General features: G+C 44.0%; 1 protein-coding gene across 3 annotated transcripts in view; it reads left to right on the top strand.

Moving 5' to 3' along the window:
• Positions 1-17,829, top strand: part of SUFU (SUFU negative regulator of hedgehog signaling) — a 106,189-nt gene that overhangs the window by 30,762 nt on the left and 57,598 nt on the right. For all 3 annotated transcript variants that reach the window (XR_006345234.1, XM_043924899.1, XM_043924900.1), the window contains exon 3: positions 1,697-1,833. Coding sequence is in view for 2 of the 3 variants with exons in the window: in XM_043924899.1 (XP_043780834.1) it covers positions 1,697-1,833 (137 nt within the window). In the remaining variant the exon portion in view is untranslated. The remainder of the gene's footprint in view (positions 1-1,696; positions 1,834-17,829) is intronic.

Genomic DNA, 17,829 nt, shown 5'->3' on the forward strand with positions numbered 1-17,829 from the left:
GTATAGAACAGTCTTTTGGGCTCTGTGGGAGAAGGCGAGGGTGGGATGATTTGAGAGAATAGCACTGAAACATGTATATTATCATATGTGAAACAGATTGCCAGTCCAGGTTTGATGCATGAGACAGGGTGCTCAGGGCTGGTGCACTGGGATGACCCAGAGGGATGGGATGGGGAGAGTGGTGGGAGTGGGGTTCAGGATGGAGAACACATGTTCACCCATGGCTGATTCATGTCACTGTATGTCAAAAAACTGCTACAATATTATAGAGTAATTAGCCTCCAATTAAAATAAATAAATAAATATTTTAAAAAAGAAAAAGAGAAAATGGTATCTAAGTATTCTATGGTATTATAAGGCTTCCTTTCAGTCCTTCAGATTCTTAAATTTAGAGAAACTTTAAGTTTAGAGAACTTAACAGAGGTGATCTCCTCACTGCAGCAGGTGTAGGTAGGCTGGACCCACCCATGTACACAAGCAGGGCTGGCCTTGGTGTCAGAGCTTCTGAGTCGTTGGAACCTCTTTATGTCCAGTCTCCTGGCCTGGCCCCTTGGAGACGATGATGATGATGATGGTGGAGGAATGATGTCACGTGGAATCCCAGGATTGGGCACTGATCACCTCATTCTGACCTTCAGCATTCTCCGCTCTGACCGCCTGTTCCAGTAGCTTGGCTCCAAGAAGGTGTTGGCCGTCATCTTATTTTATAGCTTGAATTTGTATGCTCAGGAGTTTACATGTGTATAATCATTGTGGCTCATGTTTGTACAAGATATAATTACTGAAAATTATATCACGAACATATTTTAACTTTTAACCCTTTCTGGGCTGGCAGGCCTCCTATAGCTCTCAGCCGCCCCTCCCTGGATGTTTCCCTCCCCCCAGGAGGTGCCACCACCAACCAGCCTTCCTCTCAATCTACATCATTTCCCTCTCTGGCAGAAGTCCGTTGCATGGACTCCCCTGAAGATTTGGGCTCCTGAGCGTTTCCAAGAAGGCACTGCTCCCCGGCCTCATCTCCCTCTGATGTGTATGACCGTCATCACTCTGGGCCACTTGGGGCCAGGAAGGGGGGGCAAACTCTGCTCCCTCCAGATGCCAGTGATTGGAGAGTGCACACGGGGTGCCAGGGTTCAGAAAGATCACAGGCCCTCCCAGTATTTGGAGTCTGCTTTGAGACCCGTCCTCAAATGCTGAGTTTGGAGGCCAGCCAGCTCAGCCCAAGGATTGTCCCGTCGTGGGGCAAGGTGGAGGTGGGAGTGGAGAAGGGTCTCATCCTCCTAGGGTATACAGTAGGACATATATTCTTAACAAACTAAGTAGGTGCTTATTAATATCTAGTAGGAATAGAGAATGTGAATAAGGACAATTTTCAGTATTGGAGCCTCAGTCATACAGAAAGGAGTATTCCAGAGCCACAAAATCTGGAACTCGTAATTCAGAGTACCAGCAGGCGAATTTGATTGGTCAGGCTGAGGTCATACACATGTTTGGTAGCTGGAGGGCAAGGCTAGTGTTCTGGTTCCTTACCCCCTTTCAGGGTCCTCCCTCCCCTCAAGGCTTATTCCCTGAGATGCTTCCAACTAGGGGGTTTGGATGCTGAAGCCACCAAGAAAGGAGAACTTTAATTAGGCAACAAAACAGTGTTTTCCCTAAGGTAGTTAAACTAAAAACATTTGCTTTTTATTCCTTCCAGATTCACAGGAACAGATGGACCTAGTGGTTTTGGCTTTGAGTTGACATTTCGTCTGAAGAGAGAAACAGGGGAGTCTGCGCCCCCGACGTGGCCAGCAGAGCTAATGCAGGGCTTGGCCAGATATGTGTTCCAGTCAGGTAAGAGCCCCAGAAGCTGGCTGGTGTGGGTGTCCTTTCACCATGAGCCTGCTAGGGTTGGGACCTTCAGGTATATTTTGATGTCTGTGGAGGGAGCTTTCCTGGGAGTGCTATGTACCCCATTTGTACCACGAAGGTGGTTTGTTTCCTGGCGTTTCCCAGGTGGAAAGCTGTCTGGGCCATGGGAGGGAAGGATATGTCATATGACCTCCAGCAGTGGGAGTCACTAATACCCGGAACTTTGGTCGCAGTCTGCTAGCCTTGCTTCTCATTCCCAGAGAGCCAAAGGCCAGCCCTGAATGGAGCTGACCAGTGCTTTTCCTGTTTGCCCCCTTTCCCACAATTAGCACGGTCCTTCCTCCCTGATGCTGGAGGCCTAGCCATCTCCATTTCTGGGGCCACACACACACACATGTTAATCTTGGCTAAGTGTTAGCAATAGAGCATAGGGCAGAGAGAAAGAAGGAATTGCCATGAGCTAGCTCCCTCACAATATGAATGAGAAGCTGGAATCAGGCAGGACCTTGACGGTCAGATATATTATTTGATTCAGATGATTGAAGTGCCCTCCAGGGGATGGTCCAATGCCCTCAGTGCCCCTCTGGAGACTGCTAATATAGAACCTGAAGAGTGGGCTTTGTGCTGGGAGCCTTGGTCACATGCTCTTGTCTTAGCTTGCCAGTAGTCCTCCAGTGGGATGATATGTTGGAGTGGAAGTCACTATTTTTTACAGATGGTTTCAATTCATCTGAGTGTTTCTGAGTGGTTAATTAATTGCTCAGAAACCTTTCCCATATGACTTCACATTTTGCTTCTTTGGTTTGGTAAGTAGCCTTGAAGTGAAAGCCAGCACAGTTTTATCCAACTCCTGCACTTTGACCAGCAGAGCAGACCAACATCCAAGCCTGGATGTCTCAAAGTATAGTCTTGCACCCATGCATCAGAATCATCTAGAGAGCTTGTTTCAAGTACACATCCCTGAGCCCCAGAGGAGATCTCTGACTCAGAATCTTAGAGTGGGGTGATGTTCCCAAATGTTCTGATAGAAGTTAAATTTGGAAAACCATAGACTTGGCAGCTTCTCTAAGTATAGTCACTTTTTTCCCCCTAGCCTTGAGTAGGCTATAAATTGGGGATGCAGTTGACCATCTATGTTGAAGCCCTCCGCCCTCGTTCCAGACCCCAGGCTGTCAGTTGTTGGCTGGATGGCCCTCATGTAATGGGACTGATCCTTAATTACCATCTACCATTGTGTGGCCTATGGGATAGTTCCCCTTTGGAGGCTATAGTGGGTCTTCTCTTAGCAAGAGTTCCCAAACCTGGCTGCTCATGAGATTCTCTGGGATCTCAACATACTTGAGTCCCAAATGCCCCACAGGGCTCTGATTCATTTGGCCAGCGGTGGGACTGGAGCATCTGTTTCTTACCCAGCTTCCCGGGGATTCTAATGCAGTAGTCTGGGATGTCATTTGGATTCTAGACTGTTGACAGGAAGAAATATCATTCACTGGGGCAGGGGAACCAGGCTGTTGGAAGCTGACCCATATGATTTGGTACTGTCCTAGTGTCTTTTAACATTGTGCCAGGAGTCTACTGCCTGAACCCATTGTGTCCCCTTCTCTCCCTTCTTGGGATGCCTGAAACTGATGCTGATATAGAACTGTCTTTGAGAAAATAGACATTTCTTCAGTCTCTCCCAACTGAGATATTTCAGCTCCTAGAAAATAGACATTTCCTGACATGGAATTTGATCCATTATGGGAAGGAGGACTCTAAAGACTAGGCAATCTCTTGCTTGTATAGACAGGTAGCTTCCTGCCCACTGCTTAAGCCAGTGCATTTATATGTTTGTTTGCACTTAATGTACCTGCTCAGGTGGATCAAGATCAGAGAAATGTAAAACAGGTGTTATGAATCACTGTCAGGTGGAGTCAAGCAGATAAACTTCTGAAATAGTTCTGATGTTATAGTTCTGAAATAATAATGCAAGTGAGGGAGAAAATAGGATTTGATTTGCAAAGGTTCATTTCAACTACAGAGTAACCATCACAGTGACTGTTTTGCAACACTAATGTGGTCATTGATTCAAGCTCACTGTCAACAGATGTCAAAACCATTGGATTAAAAAAGATTGTTGGGGTACAAGATGTTCACAGGGACTCAAAGAATCCCTCCACAGATTACTTACTTGAATCCTGAGTGTATAGTCAGGCAAGTCCAGATTGTAAGATATTTTATAAGACAACTGCCTGGACCCTTCAAAAATGTCAATGCTCTGAAAGGTAAAAGGGCTGGGACTCACCTAGATCAAAGAAAACATGACCAAAAAAAAAAAAAGAAAACATGACCATTTAAATGTACTTACATGATCATTTAAATGTCCAGTCCTCAACTGGAACCTGGATTGAAAAAAAAGGTTATTTTTAAAGCAATTAGAAAAAATATAGACTGTATATTAGATAATAGTACTGTGCAACTGTGAAATTCTAATTCCTTGGGTGTGATATGGTATTATGTTCTGGTATTATATTATGATAGTGTCCCTGTTCCTAGGAGATAGGAGCTGAATTATTTATGAACAAAATAACATGATGTCTGCAGCTTAACTTTTGAATGATTTGGCAAAACAAAGTGGGCTGGAGGAGAGAGAGAAAAGAAAGCAGATGTGGCAAAATGTTAATAACCGGTGAATCTCGGTGAAGAAAGTATGGAGGTGAAGGATATATTGTACTTTCCTTCTAACTTTCCTAGGGGATTGGAAACTTTGAAAATAAAATGTCGTGGCTGTTTCTTGAGTGTGCATTGACTGGGGTTGCTCCACAGCATTGTCTGCCCCGACAGGCCCTTTTGTGGAGTCTCCAGTGTGACAGCTGTGGGTGTTGTCTGCAAGTCACTTCGGGCATTTCACAGCAGCGACAGGATGACTTCACTCTCCAAAGTATAATACCTGATTTTCTGATTTCCAGATTTTCGTAATATGATGGTATTCTTGAATAATAGCTAAAACAAATCTACCTTAGCTTTTTCTTGAAACATGGCAGGAAGTAGTAATTATTTAAATAATGGGGAAATGATGAAGAAAAGTATATGGCAACTGATGTAAGAGAGAAGACCGTGGCCAAGAGCGGAAATAGTAAGGACAGAGCTAAAATTCAATAGTGTGTTCTGTGTGCCAGGCACTATTGTAAGTGCTCAGTCAATGTGCAGTAAAGCCCTGTGAGTTAGGCACTGTGTGATACCAGCTTTTCAGCTGCGGAAAGCAAGACAACACGGAGAGGGGAAGTAGATTGTTCAATATCACATACCTGGTAAGTCCAAGGGAAAATCTGAACCCAGGCTTTGTAGTTCTTACCGCCACTCTCTTAACCATGACAGCTTAGTTGATGTTTGGGCTGCACATGTCTCAGGCTGGACAATGAGATTTGAGTCGTCCACATAGATGACTGCACTTGTACATGTAGTCTCTGAACTCCAACATGCCTTGCTCAGGCATTCTAGAACATTTGGAAAATAGAGGAGGGCCAAAGCCATTTGTAATGTTATCCAAGTCCTCTTAAACACATACTTTCATCTTTTAATTTTTTATTCATGAAAATATGTATATAAAAAGTGCAGCTTGCTGACAGTTCATACCCCACGTAACCAGCACCCAAACCAAGAAACTTCCCTTGTGCCTCCTCTTAGTCATCTTTTCTTTTCCTTTTTCTTTCCTTCTTTCTTCCTCTCTTCCCTTCCCTCCATCCCTAGCTCCCTCCTTTCCATCCTTCCTGTTTTATTGCATAGTATAGGCTCTCAGCTCCACGTGCCTGAGCTTGTTGGTAAGTTAGGTAGGTAGCTATAGACAAGGTAGCCCCCATTTCTGCTTCTTTCCCTGGCACGCTTCGCCATCTGGCACATTTCACCATCTGGCATATTACTACTAGATCAAGGGGGACAGCATAGTATGATGGTACAAGCATGGGCCTTGGGCCCAGACTGCCTGCATTTTATTTCAGCTCTGCCAATTATTGCCTCCTGACGTTGTGCAATATAACCCATTTGCTCATCTATAAAGCAGAAATAATAGTAACTATGCATGAAGTTATTGAGATGATGAAATGAGTTAATACTCTCAAAGCACTTAGAATAGTGCCTCTCTCTCTCTCTCTCTCTCTCTCTCTATATATATATATATATATATAAAACCTCCAATTATTATTATTCAGTCTTCAAAAACTTTATATGAATAAAGAAGGTGGGTACCTTGATCTTTTTTTTTTTTTTCAATGTTAATAAAGACCCCATTTTACAGGAAAACCCTGGTTGTCCCATTGCCTGTTTCTGCATCAGATGCCTGCCTCAGCTGATATGATAACATTTTTGGTGCCATTATCCTTCTCCCACACAGAAAATCAATAATAGTGATACATATAAAATCACCTCATTTTATATGTATCACACTGTAAAACAAAAAAGCAAATTCAGTTCAACTGTGGCTCCTTGATTTATATAGTTGGCAGTGCCTGCAAAGTCTTAAGCAAATCAAATCCTATTCTAAATGCACTAGAGCCCATGTACTTTAGTAGACCCTTGTAAGTAAATCCTTCTTTATAAGGTGAAAAATCTTTTTATAGTTTTCTCGGAGCAGGGCACACTTTCCTGATGCTGCAGAGAACCTCCCTTGTGACATGTAGGCATTGCTCTGCCCTGACTGGTTCCACTGTGCAAGGATCACACATATGCTGTTACACAGAACATGTATTTTATGTCTGATGTGTACATAGACAGACCCACACGTGTACCTAGCAGCATAGTTCTGTGTGATGGTCTTGCCTCACTTGGCTGCCCACCTTAAACTCAGTGACTTACACGAAGCACCCTGTCCATTTGCATGTGAGAACATGTTGAGCAGTATCTAGTAAGTGGAGTGCTTAGACCTGCTTTTCCAGGTCTGAACAGCATCCACAGCATTGCCCTCCAGACTTAGAAACAGCATTAGGGCAGTGGGGGAGGGCAAAGGAAAGAGACAAGACTCTAGCGGGTGTGATGGGGAGTGGTGGTGCTCTCACCCTGCTGTGGGGCTGCGTGGGGCTGTCTCTGAAGCTTGCTCTGAAGAATGACTTAGATGGGTTCCATAACTTAGCCCTGACCTGCTAGAGGGCAGTCATCTTCTGGTTGGTTTGCTCAGAGATGGGAAGCTGAGCTGTAGAGAAAAGGAAGTAGAAATGTGAGCAGCCTGGGAAAGAAGAGTATCCAGAGAAGGTGAAGAAGTCAAGGTATAGGGGTGGGGCAGGTCAGTGTTTATTTTAGTCTGGATGGTTCTAATCATAAGCAGGTGACAGAAGCCCAACACAAACTACCTGAAATAAGAACAGACTTTATCGGCTTAGGTTACTGGGGTGTCCAGGGCTTCGGGCATGGATTGACCTATATGTTCAAAAAGTGTCCTCAGGGCTGCTACTTGTGTGTTGGTTTTGTGCTGTAGACTGACTCTGCCCACGTGCCAGGAAAGATGAGCACCACCAGCCAGAGTATCCAGTTCTCCCAGTTTGTACCCGGCAGGCAGAAGGCTTTTTTCTTCCAACATCTCTCCATCAGTCCTGGGGAAGGACTCAGATTAGTTCTGTCTAGGTAAATGGGTTCCCCCAGTTGAGGGTGGTCCAGATGGGAGCATCAGGATTTATGTTTAAAGGCTTCCCCGCTCCTCACTTCCAACTACATGGAGTGGGAGAGAAGTCCTCTAGAGCACGGGGTCGAAAGCACCAGAGAAAATAGGCAGGTCTCGCCCTAGGCTGGCAAAGTCAGCTGCTCTCACAGGGCTTTAGGGGCATCTACGACCTCAGACCTGTGTGCAGTTAGTTAATGGAAGTTAGGTCATTAGAGGATGCAGATGGAGCGGGCACCTTTTGTTCTTGTTATCTGTCGGGATGGTTTTGACTACAAGTAATAGAACGCCATGACTAAAATGGCTTAACAATAGTACTGTTATCTTACATAGTAAGTCATCTGGAGGTGGGGAGTTCCAGGGTTGGTTATCATCTGTTCAACAACACTGTTAAAGACTTGAGTTCTTTCTAACTTCCTGCTCTGTCTTCTTCAGTGCTTTGGATTGTCTTTTTCAACTGGGATTCCCTGACGTTCTAGAGAGAGCTGCTGGAATCCCTACCATCCTGGATTCACACTTGACAGAATCTACTAGCAGCAAAAAAGACACTTCTGTCCTGTGTCTCTTTTCAGGACCAATCAAAACCTTCACAGAACTGCACTCATTGCATCTCATTGGCTAGAGTGAGTGAAGGTCACTCAGTCATGTCCGACTCTTTGCAACCGCATGGACTATACAGTCCATGGAGTTCTCTAGGCCACAATGCTGGAATGGGTAGCCTTTCCCTTCTCCAGGGGATTTTCCCAACCCAGGGATCAAATCCAGGTCTCCTGCATTGCAGGTGGATTCTTTACCAGCTGAGCCATGAGGGAAGCCCAAGAATAGTGGAGTGGGTAGCCTATCCCTTCTCCAGCAGATCTTCACGACCCAGGAATTGAACCTTGGTCTCCCGCATTGCAGGCAGATTTTTTACCAACTGAGCTATCAGGCAAGCCCCTCATTGGCCAGAATTGTCAGGAAAGTGAGACAGCCCTGTTGACTTACTGATCAATATCCACCTTCTGGGGCTGAAAGTCATCTCCAAGGAAAGGCAGAGGAGGAAAATTGGGGTTCTCTTAGTAAGAAGACGAGTGGCTAGCAGATGGGCAAATGAGTTTTCTGTCCCCGTACCCAAGTGGTACCTGGGGTCAGAGGATCCTTGCATATTGATCAGGATGTCGGGCCAATATAAAAGTGTCATGTGGAAAGAGAATGTGACAGGGTGGCTGCTGTTGTTTCACCGCTGCACAGATTTAGAACAAAATCCAGTCACCATCAGGAACCATAAAGTTCTGCAGCAACTTCACCAGTAGACACTTCAACTTCTTTCCCTCTTACTTTACAGCCAGTTTCTCTTACTTCCCTATCCCCTTTTATTTTTGTGATCAGCTCATTCTTTCTTCTCAGATTGCCAGTGACTGCTCCCCTGCCCCCCCCCCCAACTCTGGGTTTCATTAGAAAGAAACCACTCCCCAACTCAGCGGGGCTTGATTTCTGAGCTGCGCTTTAGAATTCTGCTGGAGAGGCTGTCTGCTCTCAGTTCTGCAATTGGTAGACCTTAACCACAAATTCCAAGGCAATTTCACTTGAGTTTTAGGAGAAACATGGCCCTCCAACCTTGTAAGGGACACTGGAAATTCAAGTGGCTTTGCTTGCTGCTGTTTAATGGCAACCTCATGACATGGGCTAAGTCGGCGCACTTTGTGATTCAGGCCCAAGCAGGGAGATGGGTGTGGGGGTGGGTGGCATCGACTGAGTATCCTGAGTTCTGTGGTATGGACAGACTAATACCAACAAGAGATTTTTTTTTTAATTTTACATTTTTTTCCTTTTCCCATTTATTAAAGAAATACTTGCTCATTGTAAACCTGAAACATAGAAATATGTGACAGAGTGAAGTCCTTCATAATTCATTCCCCCACTGAGAAAACATTGGTGTTCTATTTTTTAATTTTCTTTTTTTCTGTGATAATTTCTTTTTTTAAAAAAATTTTTGAATTGGAGGAAAATTGCTTTACAATGTTGTGTTGGTTTCTGTCATACAACAATGCAAATCAGCCATAATTATATTAATACATATATCACCTCTGATTTTCTTTTCAATGCATGTATCTAGAAAGAATTGTCGTTACTTTATAAAAATAGACCATGTTTTTCATACTGTTTTTCAACTTGCTTTTTTTTTAACTTAATATATTCTGGATATCTTTCCATGTCAGTATATTTTTTCTAACTGTATACTTTTAAAAATTATCTAGATACACAGTACTTTAACCACATCCCTAGTGTTGAGCATTTGGGTGATTTCTAGTTTTTCCCTACCACAAACTTGCAGTGTGCATCCTTGTCTATGTGTGTCTTTGTACTCTTGCCTAAGTATTTCTGTGGGATAAATTCCTAGAAGTTGGATTGCTAGGTTAAGGGAAATGAACATTTTATATGGTAACAGCCATTGCAGATGAATGATTATATTAAGAATACTCTTGTGATCATCCATAAATGTATAATTGTTTTCAACAAACAACAGAATGATTGTTATATAAAATTACTTTCATAGCAACAAAGTACTCTTCTGAGTCCTTGAGAATGGTCCCCTTCCTTAGTTACTTGGCCTGAGGAGGCTTTTTAATACATGGTAAACGGCATGCATTTGGGGTTAGGAAACGTGCAAGCTCTTATGTGGTTCTTACACAGTTTAGATTTAGCCCAGGAACCCATCCATCATGCTTCCTGTCTCTGAAGCTGGAAGTGGTGAGGGACACAGCCTGCTGCCTGAAGTCAGAGACTTTTCTAGGTATTGACAGTGGATCAAGTTTTACTAAAGAATCCCAGTGAATTATGGAATTTTCTCAAGTTTTGCCACCTCCTACCTTTCCTAAAGTTAAAAATACCCATGGAGTTAAAGTCTTTTCCTGTTGGGGTCTTTTTTTTTTTTTTCCTAATAGTTTAAAGTAAGTAAATAATAACTATTGAGTACCAAGCTATCCTAGGCACTTGCATTCTGTTATTTAACCTCTGCAGTAGGTGGCTTGATGAGGAAGATACTGATATTGCCACTTTTCACATAAGGAAATGGGCTCAGAAGGGCGGTGGGCTTTGGAGAATTTCCTGCAGCTTGTGAGTGGCAGGAGCTAGTCTCCAGGACCACCCTTTCGAGCACTGGTTTGCATACTCTGGCCTCTGAGCCTCCAAGGATCCATTTTAAATGACTAGAGGACTTGGGAGAAAGAAGCACTTTTTCTTTGGTTGTGTTTTTTATTGAAGTACCTGCTCCATGCCAAGGATGCTGTCAGATGCTGGGTAAGCTGCGTGGAACAGACAGATAGGATCCCTTCCCTCAGGCAGTGGAGAGAGACACCGAAAACACAGGCCAGTAAGTACTGGATTTCATCAGATGGCAGAACAGGAAAGCTCAGGGTGCCCCAGGAGAATAAGGTGGCGGACTCCCTTTAGGTTGTGGAGTCAGGCAAGGACAGGACTGAAGGCAAAGAATGAGGAGAAGAAGTTTTTTGGCAGAGGGACCTGCATGTGTAGGCCCTGGAGGAGAGAAAGAGGTTGAGGAATACGAGGAACTGAGGGGAGGGAGAGGAGGGGGCTCAGGAAAAGCTGGAGGCTTGGCAGGCTTGGGAAAGTGCTGGGTTTTGTACTTGCACTTGGACTCAAAGTCACGATCAAGAGTCTGGTTTTGATTCTAAGGGCAGTGGAGAGCTACAAAAGCATTTTGAGGAAGAAGGAGAAATGACCAGTTTGGGGAGTGAAAACACTTTTTAAAAAAGGAATTAAGATGCGTTTGAAACTGAGGTGTTCTGAGGTGTCCTGTCTGCATTATTAGAATGGCTCTTCCGTAGGAGGTGCTGGGGCCACTGCAGTCCTTGGGGCAGTGTCAGAGTCAGGGCTGCTTCCCAGCCCAGCCGTTCTAACCCTGGGGACCGTCCTGCAGTCTAATCCTGCCCCCAGCCAGCCTCTGCTAAGGCTCTCCAGCCTTGGGAGGGGAACCCCTCTTCTCTCTGAGGGGTTGTCAGCAGCCTTGGCCTCCTGTGCCCGGCAGCACACCATAGGGCTTTCTTTCCAGATCCAAGAAGTGGACTGGGCCTTGCTTCCCCATCCCTGCTCTGCAGGTGAGTGAAAGAATTCAGGAAGATTGAGTGAGGCGCTTAGAGCCTGTCCCCAGGTGTGAGATGTTGCTAGGCTGCAGTTCAGTTTCTCATCAGCCGCTTACCTGGCTGGCTTCTCTCTAAATATCCCAAGTGTATTCGATCTTAATATCTTTGCCTCAAGTAAAGTTTTCTGAAAGGAGATGCTCCATCATTACCAATGAGAGCTGTCGAGTTCTCTCGTTTCCTGGTTCCATTGCCCTAGTAAGTTAACTGAAGCCAAATGGAGCTGCCTGGTTATATTAATATCATTTTTCTTCCTCATACTCTTTTTGATTTTCCTGACGTTTTCTTTCCCTCAGTCTGATTTATCCTCTTTTCTGGTTGCTATGGATCTGTAAAATATTTTCCCTTTCATCTGTTAGTAATACTGACCAACTATAAGGCAAAACAATTCCTGGTTTCTCTGCACTTTCCCAAGATCTTAAGATTAGTGATTGAAAGATTGTGTTTCTACTCCACTGAAATAAAACAGTCAACCCCTCAGAAATGATCTTATGGCCTAAAATTTAAGTGGTTTGCATGTAAATTGTAATTTATTCTGTATTTAAATTTAAGTGTTTTTAGGGAAGACTTAAATCCTAGAAACAAAAGTTGGCAACATATAGCCTGCATGTCGAATCCTGATGGACATCTGACTGTGTACATAAAATTTAACCAGAACACAGACATGCCCATTACGTATTATCTACGGCTTCTTTCGTGCTGCAGCAGAAGAGCTATGTAGTTGTGACAGGGACTGTATGGCCCTCAAAGCCTAAAATATTTGATATCTGGCCTTTCACTGAAAAAGTCTGCCAACCTCTGTCTGAGAGTGTTTTTCACTGCTGAATAACCACCCAAGCGGAGTGGTGGCCATCCTTACATCTCTGTGATAGATCCAGAGGTGCTGGGAAGCACCTCGTTTTAGCTGGGGCCTATGCCTCTGCCCAACACAAAGGGATCACAGTACCAAGAGGTTTGTTGGGGGAGGAGGAATTTGAAGCAAACTTCTTTCTCTTCTGTGGGTCATATCTTACTTGGAGAACTGCATGAAATGAGCTTCTTTTCAGAAAGGAATTCTTTGATACAAGCCTTAAGCTAGGATATTCACCCTCAGATTAGCGCTCTCTTCTGTGGCCCCCCCATAGAGTCTTAAATTGGTTGGCTCTTCCAGCAGAATGTGGCTCCTTTGTCTCTAGCACTGCATTTCAGGAGTGCTCCCTGAAGGAGGCGGTGAAGGCCTCTGGCAAGTAGAACAGAACAGCTGGTACATTAGGAGACCCAACACCTCAACAGTAGGTAGAGCCCTGTGATAACTTGAAATGGCTCATAATTGAGTGTTGAATGAAAGGACTGGAGGACAGCACAGGTAGGGGCAGGAGCTCAAGAGGCAGGTTGCCAGTACGGCCGTGTGGGAACTGTGACACCTGGGGTCAAAGCTGAACATCACCGAGACTTGGTTACTTAATCTGTGAAATGGGGTAATCAGGATATCTATAATATGGGCTTCCCTGGTAGCTCAATTGGTAAAGAACCTGCCTGCAACACAGGAGACCCCGGTTCAATTCCTGCATCGGGAGGATCTGCTGGAGAAGAGGTAGGCTACCCACTCCAGTATTCTTGGGTTTCCCTGGTGGCTCAGCTGGTAAAGAATCCGTCTGCAATGTGGGACACTTGGGTTCGATCCCTGGGTTGGGAAGATCCTTTGGAGAAGGGAAAGGCTACCCACTCCAGTATTCTGGCCTGGAGAATTAGTCCATGGGGTTGCAAAGAGTCGGATACGACTGAGCAACTTTCACTTTCACTTTATAATATAGTCAGTGTCCCTAGTACAGCATATGGAAGCAATTGATATTATTTATGTGGTCATTTAAGAGGCATATTGCAAAAAAAAAAAAAAAGCATATTGGAGGTGGGGAAAAAGGTAATAAGCTTAAAAGAACAAAAATGGTGCACCTTACAACTCTACAGAGTTGGGTCCTAATCCTGTGAATATATACACATCTACAAAGATGCCTGGAAGAGATGCATGAAGATATTCACAGAGGCCATCCCAAGGTGATAGGGTTGAGTTATTGACATTTTCCTTTTGGTACCTTCCACTGTGATAGAATTTTCTGCACAGAGCATGGATTTTATTATCAGAGTAGAAAAACTGAAAGGACACCTGTGACTGAGTTTTTCAAAGAACTTCCAAGGGGACAGGATGGTGAGCCCCGAGAAGCAGTCCCAGGCCAGTGCTACAGGACCAGTCACCACCTCAGGGTGTGCCCCTGCGGTGGTTACTGGAACAGCTTTGAATGCCATGCAATGATGGACCAGTGCAAGGGGTTCTGCTTTCTTGCCTGGTCTTTTCATAGCTCTTTCAGTGGGAAAAAGCAGCTTGTGAGCCAGACTCAGTTCTGCTCTGGCCTCTCTAGCATTGGGTCTCCTCAGCCAGGCCTGTCTTCTTGCTTTTCAGAGCAGACATGGTGACAGGCTTGTTGTTTGGTTTCTCTCCAGGACTCAGAGGCCAGGCAACTGGCCTGCTCTTCCCCACGGAGCTCTGATGAGGTTCCAGCAGCATTTCTGACCCCTCACAGAGCCCTTCTCCAGGAATATGACAGTTGAAACTAGAACCAGAGGATGAAAAGAGAAAGGATCTGGAATGCTTTTCAAGAGGGGCTGCAGTGTGCCCAGGCGATACTGGGTGGTTGTACCATGCTGTCACGGGGCCTCCAAAGTAGCCGCTGAGTAGCCATCCGTGGCCTTGTCTGGCTTGGCCCAGCGGAAGCTGAAGCCTTGGGCACTGCACTGGCATGGGGTGGGTGTCTCTGGGACAGGCTGCAGCCCTGTCTGTGCTTTCCTGAGCCCTGGGCCCAGTTCTAACAGTCCCTCTTCGGATTTGAAAATTTAGGAAGAATAGGACACTTTATCGACTTCCTGGGCCGACTAGGCATGTCTGGCTCCCCACCTGGACTGGCCAGCTTGATGACTTGAACTCAAGAAGCCTTAGTCCTGTGCCTCTGTGTACTGGGCCACTTAGATCACATGTACATTGTGATCCATCTTGGCTGATGCACTTTTATTCCACCAAACAAAAATAGCTTTATTATTTTTCCTGTTAAAAAATGTTTTGTTTTGTTTTTTTTAAATCCCAAGTAATATGGAAAATGCAAAAAAAGCAAGTCACAGAACAATGGGAAGAGTGGGCTTGCATTTTTACTTTAAAAAAATAAGAAAAAAAGTGCAAACTTGATTATATATGCTTAGAAAAAAATCTGGAAGAGTACAAGTCAAATATGAAGAGTGGTAAGTATATAATTGGAAATAAAAAATAAACATTATCTACATCCCAGCACCTGAGGCAGCTACTCTTAATATGTGCTTACTATCCTTCTAGAGATGTCTCTACACATAAAATATGTAATTTTACTAACAATGCTATATGTGTTAGCATGCTTTCTCCACCAGCATTATGGCATAGTCTTTCTAGCTGAGTGAGTAGAGATCAGCAGCAGTGTTTATAATGGTTGTATGGTGCCCCACTGTATGATAGTGAAAGGAAAATGTGTTGTTTTCCTCTACTCCTCTACTTCCTTATGTAATGTGTGGGTTTTTTCACACCAAGTAATTCTCCAGTTTTCTGCAGACATCAATTAGGTGTCCTGCAATTCTGTTCAGTTCTGACTTTTTTTTTAAATTTTTAAAGATCTGACTGGTTTTATTCAATGTTTCATGAATTTGGGAGCATCCCCCCCGGTAAATAGAAGTGTGCTCCCAGTTCTGACACTGTTTACCTGGAGTTAGCATTAAATCCCACAAGTAAGGGTGCGGTCCCAGAAGATTGCTCCCACTTCAGACATTAGCCCCAGGTTGTCAACTGTCCTTCTGACCAACCTGGGGTTCCCATGACCCCCTCTTAGGGTTTGATAACTTGCTAGAACAGCTCACAGAATTCAGATTACTGGTTCATCGTTACAGGATACAACTTAGTTGCAGCATTATTTATGATAGCCAAGACATGGGAGCAACCTGAGGGTCCATCACTAGATGAATGGATAAAGAAGGTGTGGTATATATATATATATTCCACTTTAAATGTATATATATAATATATATAAATATATATATATTATTCACCCATAAAAAATGAAGACATTCTACTATCTGCAATAACATGGGTGAACCTTGAAGATACTATGGTAAGTGAAATAAATCAGATAGAGAAAGAGCCACTACTCATATGTCTCACTTATATGTGGAACTGACCCCCTCTCCCCACAAAAAACACTCATAGATATAGAGAATAGATTGATAGTTGCCAGAAGCAGGGGAGTGGAGAGTTGGGGAAATGGATGTAGGTGGTCAAAAGGTACAAGCTTCCAATTATAAAATAAATGTCATGGGGATATAATGTACAACATGTTTAACATAGTTAATAATACTGTAGTTATATTTGAAAATTGCTGAGAGTGTATCTTAAAAGTTCTCATCACAAGAATACTAATTACTGTGTTTGGTGAGGAATGTTATGTTAACTAGACTTATGGTGATCCTTTTGTAATATATACACATATTGAACCATTATGTTTTATACCTGAACTGAATATAATGTTATATGTCAATTATATCTCAATAAAAAGAAAGGAAAAAGGATACTACTCAGCAAGAACCAGGTGGGAGAGATGCATGGGTCATGGCTTGTGGGAAGGGGTACAGAACTTCCCGACCTTCTTCAGGCGTGCCTTGCTCCCAGCACTTGTACATGGTCACCCACCCAGAAGGTCTCTGAATCTCATACTTTAGGGATCTTTATCAAGGCTTTATCACACAAACAAGACCGTTTATTAACTCAAGTCTCCAGAGCCTCTCCCCTCCCTGAAGGAGATGGGGTGGGGACGAGGCTGAATATTCCAAGCTTCTAATCAAGACTCGGTCCTTTCAGAGACCAGCCCCCACCCTGCGGCCATCCCAGAGCTCAGCAAGAGTCTTCCATTAGAACAAAAGATGCTCCTCTCAGTCAGGAAATTTCTAGAGATTTAGGAGTGATAAGTCAAAAACTGGGGTCAAAGATCAAGAAGAAAGGATGCTTCTAGGACCTTTATCACCTGAGAAATGACAAAGGTTTTAAGAGCTCGAAATGAGAGCCAGGGAGAAAAACCGAAATATGTGTTTCTTATATTGCAGCATCACAAATAGTAAGATAACTGTCGGTATAAACAGACCCTTCTTGATGAACTTTCAGTTTCCAGGTTTCCCCCACTTTAGATAATACTCTAAGGAACATTTTTATGTTTATCTTGGCGACTGTGTTCAATTATTTCAGAATAAATTTCTTTTTTTGGCATAGGTAAGTGTTTGTTTTTTTTTTTTTTTCTGACTAATGTACGTATTCCTCTGGTGTTTGCCATGGAAAAGACCCACCTAATCTTTAGGCTATGAGGAAATCATTCAATCATATGGAACTCACTTAAGTGTTCTTTGGGTTTTTTAAACCTTGCATTTTTAGCTTCTGTGGTGACTGTGACCTCACCTCCTTCTCTGTGGGTCTTTCCTTATACATGCTTCTAGAGGCAGGATAGAGGAGTGTATCAGATCCAGCATCGTCAGCAGCAGAGATTTTTTTTGAACAAGTGAAATGAGAAGATAAAGGAGCCCTTTCAGAGTTGGTAAAATGGCTGCTTTTGCTGGAACTCATGTCTAGGCTGGTTTTGCCTGAGCTGCCCACTACTTGGAACTAGTTCTTCCAAACACCAAAGATCTCCAGAGGGGCTTGTTGGGAATTTCAGAGTTCCTTCAAGTCCTGTCCTGGAGGAATTTGGACTTGTGCTCTGGAAAGGATAATGTTGACAGTAGAAGAGTTCAAGGTCTTTATGCTGCTGACACATTTGGATGTTGATTCTTGATATTGAGGAATCTGATTATTCCCTGCTGGTCTTAGAGGGTCTCCTGGGGAGGTAACGGGTGGCTGTAGCTCTCCCTGGGGTCACAAAAGCTGGTAGTGGACACAGTGGAGTGTTCATCCATGTGAACCCTGGCTGGAGGCAGACATCTTGGGTCCTTGGCACCCAGAAGAAATTTCTAGAGTGGAATTTCTAGGACACAGATCTGCACATTTTGTAGTTTGGTACGTGTGCACGGCTGTCCTCCATGAAGATGATTCCATAAGGCTGGGTGGCCCCTGGCCATCACTACCTTGTGTCCGCTCATCTGTAGTTATGGCAAGTTGGCAGCCCAGGCACTGAGGAAGCACTT

This window comes from Cervus elaphus, chromosome 15 (genome assembly GCF_910594005.1).
Source record: "Cervus elaphus chromosome 15, mCerEla1.1, whole genome shotgun sequence".
Classification (NCBI taxonomy): domain Eukaryota; kingdom Metazoa; phylum Chordata; class Mammalia; order Artiodactyla; family Cervidae; genus Cervus; species Cervus elaphus.